Source organism: Aulostomus chinensis, chromosome 15 (assembly GCF_037954235.1).
Source record: "Aulostomus chinensis isolate RoL2024-O1b breed Wild chromosome 15, RoL_Achi_v1.0, whole genome shotgun sequence".
Classification (NCBI taxonomy): Eukaryota; Metazoa; Chordata; class Actinopteri; order Syngnathiformes; family Aulostomidae; genus Aulostomus; species Aulostomus chinensis.
In genome coordinates, this window is record NC_141334.1 from 20,290,534 (window position 1) to 20,298,904 (window position 8,371).

At 44.4% G+C, this 8,371-nt stretch overlaps 1 protein-coding gene across 1 annotated transcript; it reads left to right on the forward strand.

Annotated features, from left to right (window-relative positions):
* On the forward strand, window positions 1-4,829 carry dlb (deltaB). The gene is made up of 7 exons (XM_086226067.1): window positions 1-227; window positions 316-555; window positions 784-841; window positions 1,037-1,294; window positions 2,238-2,599; window positions 2,964-3,180; window positions 3,370-4,829. The coding sequence occupies exons 1-7, from the start codon at window positions 177-179 to the stop codon at window positions 4,083-4,085; spliced, it is 1,902 nt and encodes a 633-aa protein (XP_086082193.1). The 5' UTR covers window positions 1-176; the 3' UTR covers window positions 4,086-4,829.
* The last annotated feature ends 3,542 nt before the right edge of the window (window positions 4,830-8,371 follow it).

The following is an 8,371-nucleotide window of genomic DNA, read 5'->3' on the forward strand; positions in this document are numbered from 1 at the left end:
TAAAACAGAAGACAAGAAGATAAGAAGAGGACGCAGACTTCAGAGGCACCAAACGGAAAACATTACTGAAAGATTTTTCCTTTGAATTGTAACAGTTTTCTAACGCTTTTTGGGGAATTATTGCGCAGGACACGAATGACATCCAGTTAAAGTTGGAGAGCAAACTCTTGGGAGAAATGGCACATGTACACATGAGATACTTCCTGGCTATGGCCTTAGTGCACATCGTAAGTTTGTAGACGTTTCTTTTTATCAAAGTCAAACTGTCTTTAGTCACAGCTACTCTAATAAAGATGCATTCCCCTATCATTACAGGTGACCTCTTCCGGTGTGTTTGAGCTGAAAATTCATTCATTCCATACGGCGCAGCGCATCTGCAGAAGACATAGGGACTGTCACATTTTCTTCAGGATTTGCCTAAAACACCCGGAGGATGTGATCTCCGCAGAGCCGCCTTGCACTTTCGGGACCGGGCACACCAACGTCATCAGGGCCGATCACACCTCCATTTCTAGCAGCGCTCCCATCAGGGTGCCGTTCCACTTTAAATGGCCGGTAAATATAAATAACGTTGTTGCACGTTAAGGGACAACTATAGACTCATCCAGAGGCGGATATGCGAAGTTCTTTCTTTGAAGTTTTTTTTTGTGAATAAGTATGTTAATAGCCTCTTACCATCAATGACAACAATTTACGACAAGGTAGTCAGTTTCCAATGTCATGCTTGCGTAAAATGGGCACTGACAACACACATCACAATTAACGCTGCCCTTTTTGTTCCAGGGAACATTTTCATTGATCATTGAGGCCTGGAACGCTGAATCTCCTACCGAATACACTGGTAGGTTATTTTGTGCACTCATGAGACACATAGTCTCCCAGCAAAATGCAGTTTGTTCATACACCATGTTATTCATTGAAGGAGTGTGTTACTGGACCTGCTCTACTTGTAAAGTGTCATGAGATAACTTTTGTTGTGATTTGGCGCCGTACAAATAAAATTGATTTGACTTGACTTGACTTGTTTCCTCCACAGACAACCAGAACAACCTTGTGAGTCGCTTGGCTACTCGGAGGAGACTTGCCATCGGTGAGGACTGGTCCCAGGACGTGCACTTCGGGGAACAGAGCGAGCTGCGCTACTCTTACCACGTCTTCTGCGACGAATTCTACTTCGGAGAGGGCTGCGCTGACTACTGCCGGCCGAGAGATGACACGCTTGGCCACTACACCTGCGACGATGAAGGCAACCGCATCTGCCTGGACGGCTGGAAGGGGAACTACTGTTCTGAACGTAAGTGTTCATTAACTGTCCTCCACCATAGCCCCCAGGACACCAACAAACAATTTCTTTTCGTTTTGTAGACAAGCCCATAAATACGATATGTATTGCATCATCATTTACTGCATCATCTCCTCATCATCTGTTGCTCATTAGACCAAAATTGATATATTACAAAATTACCAGGACTGGATGGTACTGATGTCATCTTGCATCCACACTTTAGCAAATATATAGAAAATGTGTATTATGTTTCATTCAAAACGACTAAGAAGGGATTTTCTATATGAAATGTTTATGAAATGCAAGTAAATATTCAAAATTTAAAAGTTGAGACAAAAAATTAATTTGTCCTTGTTGTGAAATTAAGGCAGTCATTCTCAAGAGAACCAAAACATTCATGAATTAAAATAAAAGATCTGTAAAAATGGAAAACATCATGGATGAGTTTTGAGTTCCTACACAGACTCCAGAAGTAGGAATCTTTTTAACAAGGATAGTATTTCTTTTATTTGAGTGTAGTCCTGTTGGGCTGTATTGTCTCTTTTCCAAGATGGTTTATGGTGATCCATCTGCTTTTTATTCTCAGTTACAATGAGAGAAAGGGCCTTGGCCCCCATTACATGGACCTTTTTCAAGGAGGTGTGTGTGTGCGTGTGTGTGTGTGTGTGTGTGTGTGTGTGTGTGTGTGTGTGTTGGTATAAAAAGAAAGAAAAAAGAAGATAAAACAAAATCATTTCTCTTCGGCAGTGTGCCGACCAGCTGCTTGGCTTAATAGTTAACCAACAATGAAGTCTGGGGTCAGACAGGGGTTCTGGCTGTGTGTGTGTGTGCGCGTGTGTGTGTGTGTGTGTGTGTGTGTGTGTGTGTGTGTGTGTGTGTGTGTGTGTGTGTGTGATGCATGAGAAGGCATGCCTATTGTAATCACACACCCTCCCCTTCCTCTTGTCCCCAGCCATCTGCTCGGTGGACTGCAGTGAGAGGCATGGCTACTGCGAATCCCCAGGGGGTTGTACATGTCGCATGGGCTGGCAGGGCCCCTCCTGCAATGACTGTGTCCGCTACCCAGGCTGCCTCCACGGGACGTGTAACCAGCCATGGCAGTGTAATTGCCAGGAGGGCTGGGGAGGACTCTTCTGTGATCAGGACCTCAACTACTGCACCAACCACAAGCCATGTGCCAATGGGGCCACCTGTACCAACACAGGCCAGGGCAGCTACACCTGTAGCTGCCGTCCTGGCTTCGGAGGCACCAACTGTGAGCTGGAGACCAACGAGTGTGACAGTAACCCCTGCAAAAACGGAGGCAGCTGCAACGTGAGTGTAGATCTGGACAAGTCTGTTTGATAAAAAGGTGCACTAGCAGTGAAAATGAAAAGAGAAAATAATCTCAGCTGATCTGTTCTACAATTTTCACTTGAATCTAGAAAAAGATCTGCTGGATGGGAATTACGATGCTTAAGGGGATAGACAGACATTTTAGGTGCCAGGTTTATTCAGTTTACTCATCTGCATAAATGACAGAAATCAAAGGCATTTGTAAGGTCCTTGGACTTTACCCTCAAAACAAATGGAACAGTTCTGGTAATGAAAGTATCTTGCACCTCCACATTGTTTTTACAATTCAAACATCATTGAGACCATTTTTTCAACATACAAATTGTTCTTTCTCTGCCTACAGGACCTGGAGAATGACTACTCATGTACCTGCCCGCAAGGATTCTATGGGAAGAACTGCGAAATCATTGCAATGACATGTGCAGATGGTCCCTGCTTCAATGGTGGCACCTGCATGGAGACAATGACTGGTGGTTACACCTGCCATTGCCCTCCCGGCTACACTGGCTCCAACTGTGAGAAGAAGCTGGACCGCTGCAGCAACAGGCCCTGTCTCAACGGTGAGACAGTACTTCACCTCTGGTGACATCTTGTGGCTGGAAAGCAAAGCTACAGTTTCAGCTTCACTATCAACACTTTTGATTCAATGCAGTGTTGCATGTAATCCCATTCACACCTTGTCTTTATAAACACTACATGCATGTCTCTGATCTGTTGAATGCTGAGCTTAGTATTTCTCCCTGCTGCAGGTGGTGAGTGTCTGGACCTTGGCCAGAGTGTCCTGTGCCGATGTCAGGCAGGTTTCACAGGTGCTAACTGCCAGGTCAACATCGATGACTGCGCTTCAAGCCCTTGCCAGAATGCTGGGACCTGCCAAGATGGTGTCAATGATTATACCTGCTCCTGCACTCTGGGCTACATTGGGAAGAACTGCAGCGTGCGCTCAGATGCCTGTGGTGCCCGTCCTTGCCAGAATGGTGGCACTTGTTTCACCCACTTCACGGGGCCAGTATGTCAGTGCCCTAAAGGGTTCATGGGTCCAAGTTGTGAGTTCACACTCCAGCCCAGTTTTAAGCCTGCTTTGCGCCAAACGTCCCAGCCCTCCTCTGCCACCCTCACTGTCTCCTGCATTCTGGCCATTCTGGCTGTAGTTCTTGTTGTGGGTATAATCTTCTTGAGAAGGAGGAGGAGACTGCAAGGAAGGAAGCAGCTGAGTGACATTGCTGTTTACAATGACTTGGAGACAGTAAACAACCTGGGAGGAAGCGAAAGAGAGGCCTTCCTCAGTCCCAATGGGCCATTCAAGATCAGCAACAGCACAGCCAGCCTCAGCCTCTCCTTCTGCCCTGATGGAAGATCTGGGTACAGGCACAATCCCGGAGACAGTGGCCTGGTCAGAGGTGAACGCCAGGACTTTATGTGGAGAGACGAGGCTGTCCTGGGTTCTGGAGTTGGGCTACGATGAGTAAAACTGAGAGAGATAACATGGATGTTCACACAGGAGAATATTAGCACTTGCTGCTCCTCTCTCTTCATGCACTGTGACTGAGGAGCAAACTCGTGAGCTGAAAATGTCTCTGCTCGTGCTGCAGAAAGAAGACAAAAAATATTGAGAAATTAACGATTATAATGGAGATGATTAACAAAGATTATTGACAAAGTATATGGGGCAAAGCTCTACCACATTTGGGACCCAAAGAGACAATAGGACCTATAACACAAACCAAATACAGGAGTCACAATAGCCACACTACGATCACCTTTGGAAAAGCTGACCAAGAAATATGTTTTATTGGTTCATTGTCTTTAATATCATAAGTTTATTTAATCTTTTTTTACACACTTTCTTTTTGCTTTTCAATCTTCCTTTGGTCATTATTTCCTTATTGTGCGTACCATCATTTTTATTCTTTATATTATTTATTTTAAAACATAATTTTATGGCTTCACCTTGATTGTCATGGATGTAGAAATATATTTATATGATACTGAATGATGACTGATGATTGACGTTTTATGATCTCTGACAGATGTGTGAGATATCCCACAGGTATTCAGGGGTATATTTGGAAAACATGCTTCGTCATAAAGTCCACCGTTACTGTCTTCTTGTCCATATCAGCAGTATATGTAGTGAATATATATTTGTACTGTATATATACCATTTACAGTCAATGATCTATACATATAAAACTGATCACATTGTTCTTTTGTGTGCCATTTTGTGTTCATGCCAAAGTTTATATAATGTTTCATGTTTTTGTTGATATTTAAGTTCATCATGTCATGGTTGTAATGTGGAATAAACAAATGGCTTTGAAGCAACTCTGAATGAATGTTTCTGTTCTCCAAGGTAGAATGTGGAGTTTGAGGAAATTAATATTTTACATCATCAGCATCATATTCCACATTGTATATGTGGACAGTGTAAGAACTTGAGTTTATGTTAAAGTTCTTAATGGTGCTGATTGCTTTTTTTTTAATCTTTTTTTTAGCAGTGTGAACCACAAACTATGAGTTAGACTTTACCAAACCCAGTGCAGGGGAGTTAAATGGACCAAGGAAGAACTCAATATATTTTGGTGCAAACTTGGTCACTGTGGGAAGTGAGGCTCGAACCAGTGACCCTTTGGTTGCTAGCCATGATGCCCCCTAGCCAACATACCTATGAAACATTATTTCATCTTCTTTGAGATTGACTGTTGGGCCGATGTACAGGTGCACTGCTGCCACATACCAGACTGGAGAGTGGATCAGTACATAGGCAGGAAAAAAAAGACAAGGAATATAACAGAACTGGAAATTTAAAAAAAAATCTTCAAGTATCTAATTGGATGATTGGAGATTCCAGTCTCTCATCACCAAATTTCCCAGGTGAGATGAAGTTTAGCTTTTTCCAACACAGACTTAGCTCTCAGCTCCTTCCTCTAAAGCCAACATTTCAAAGTAACATCAAGTCAGTTTTATTTACATAGCACCAAATCACAACAAAAGTAATCTCATGACACTTTACAGGTAGAGCAGGTCTAGTACCACACTCCTTCAATGAATTTACACCCAACAATTCTCCATGAGCAAGCACATCCTGCAACAGCGACAACAAAAACCTTCCTTTTAACAGGCAGGAATGTCGAGCAGATCCAGGCTCAATGGGGACGGCCTTCTGCTTTGACAGAGAGCAGGAGAGCGGGTCAGAGACAAAGATGGATAATAGAGAAAGACAGATATACAGAAGGAAAGAGAGGGGACAGAGATAAAGAGAGAGAGAGAGAGAGAGAAAGGGAAGAGACTGATGGACAGACGGGGACGTGAGTAGGTGGTGCCACTGGTGGTCGTTTGAGCCTCTTCAGGTCTGTAGCCTCACCCGCACTCAGGATCTGGGAAGCGGGGAGCCTGAAGGCTCCGGAGAAGACGAGTGTGATTTATGTATAGACAGAGACAGACAGGAAAGACAGGAAAAGAGAGAACCCCAGTGCACCATGGGAGACCCCCTGGCAGTCTAAGCCTACAGCAGCATATCTAAGGGTTAGCCTAAGCAGCCCAAACTATAAGCTTTATCAAAAAGGAAGGTCTTAAGTCTGCTCTTAAATGTAGAGAGGGAGTCTGCATCCTGGACCAAAACTGGGAGGCTGTTCCGCAGGAGGGGAGCCTGATAGCTGAAGGCTCTGATTCCCATTCTACTTTTAGAGACTCTAGGAACCACAAGTAACCCTGCATCCTGGGAGCAAAGGGTTCTAGCTGGGTAACAGGGGACTATGAGCTCAGATATGAAGGAGCCTGATTGTTGAGGACTGTGTGTGTTAGAAGAAGAATTTTAAATTCTATTCTGTGGTTCAGTTTGGTAGCGGGAGGATGTCGCCTCCGCTTTTTGCAGATGACGTGTTCCTCTTAGCTTCTTCGAGCCAAAAGGCGAAGCTCTCAATTTACCGGTCAATCTACGTTCCAACCCTCACCTATGGTCATGAGCTTTAGGTAATGACCGAAAGAATAAGATTGCGAATACAGGTAGCCAAAATGAGTTTCCTCCACAGGGAGGCTGGGCTCTCCCTTAGAGATAGGGTGAGAAGCTTGGTCATTCAGAAGGGAATCAGAGTAGAGCTGCTGCTCCTTCATGTCGAGAGGAGTCAGTTGAGGTGGTTTGGGAATCTGGTGAGGATGCCTCCCTCAGGAGGTATTTCAGGCATGTCCGACGGGGAGGAGGCCTCTGGTCCGACCCAGGACACGTTATATCTCTTGGTTGGCCTGGGAACGCCTCAGGATTCCCCTGGAAGAGCTGGTGGAAGCGGCTGGGGTGAGGAGCGTTGGAGAGTGTTGAGGAGAGAATTGCAGTAAATCAGCCTGGAAGTGACAAAAGCATGGACTAGTTTTTCTGCATCTTTTTTGAGACAGGATGTGCTTTATCTCAGTAAATGAAAGAAAGCAATCCTCGAGATTTGTTTAAAGTGCGAGTTAAAGGACAGATCCTGATCAAAGAGAACTCCTAGGTTCCTTACGGTAGTGGTGGGGGCCAGGGTATTGCCATCCACGGTACCTGTCTCGTTAGATAAGGTGTTCCTAAGGTGTTTTGGGCCCAGCAAAATAACTTCAGTTTTGTCAGAAGGAAATTAAGGGTCATCCATGTTTTTATTTCTTTCAGACAGGCCTCCAGTTTGTCAGCTGATCTGTTTCATGTGGATGCATTGATAAGTACAGCTGCGTATTGTCTGCATAACAGGGAAAATTAATCAAGTGTTTCCTTATAATGTGACCTAGAGGAAGCAGGTATAGAGTGAAGAGGACTGGTCCAAGTACAGACCCTTGTGGAACACCATAACTGACTGTAGGGGTTTCAGAGGGATTATCATTAGTAAGTACGAACTGAGATTGAACTCGTAAATATGACCTGAACCAGTTTAGTCCAATTCCTTTAATGCCAGTGACATGTTCCACTCTCTGTAGAAGGATATGGTGGTCAGTGGTATCAAAAGCTGCACTAAGCTCTAATAGGACCAGCACAGAGACCAGTCCCTCATCTGATGCTAGTAGGAGGTCATTGGTAAATTTGACTAGTGCTGTTTCTGTGCTATGATGAATCCTGAAACCTGACTGGAAATCCTCTAATAGGCTGTTGCTATGGAGAAAGTCAAAGAGCTGTTAAACAACTGCTTTCTCCAGAATTTGGGGATAAAATGAAGATTTGATATTGGTCTGTAGTTGGCCAAAACTTCTAGATCCAGGGTTGTTGTTTATTCTAAAAGGAGTTTAATGCCTGCTACTGATATTTATATTGATATGCCCAGCCCTAGTGTCTCCTGGAGAGGTAGACTGACTGGACTATGCTGGGCAGGGTGAACAGCTGTTACTGATCCAAATGAATTATGAACTTGCTCTGTTAAATATTACAGCCATTCAGTGGGAAGCAGTAAATATCAGGACTCTTGCTGACCTAAATGTATCAGGGCCCTAATTAATGGCATCTCATACACCTGTATTACCTTTCCATTGGCCAGTCAAAGCAGCTTTTAAGGAACTGAGTCTGTCGCAGCTCTGCTCTGACAGCTCCAATATCAGACAAACCAAAGCTGTATGTTGCAGTTGCGTAATCTATTTAGAATACAGTGACACGGTAATCCTTTCGCAGTATTTGTATAGATACCCTGTAGATACACTTCCCAGGAGAAGAGACAGACTCCAGCCCGAGCAGTGTGTCTCCCCCCAGTGCCGTCGTCTCCTCCAAGCACTTCACCGCTTGAGCGCTGGATGAAGAGACAG

Bases quoted from the DNA above. Each gene is read 5' to 3' on its own strand.
- dlb (XM_086226067.1), top strand. From the start codon at position 177: ATGGCACATGTACACATGAGATACTTCCTGGCTATGGCCTTAGTGCAC. The intron at 1,295-2,237 runs GTAAGTGTTCAT...TCTTGTCCCCAG, and splicing joins GGGGAACTACTGTTCTGAAC to CCATCTGCTCGGTGGACTGC. The intron at 3,181-3,369 runs GTGAGACAGTAC...TCCCTGCTGCAG, and splicing joins CAACAGGCCCTGTCTCAACG to GTGGTGAGTGTCTGGACCTT.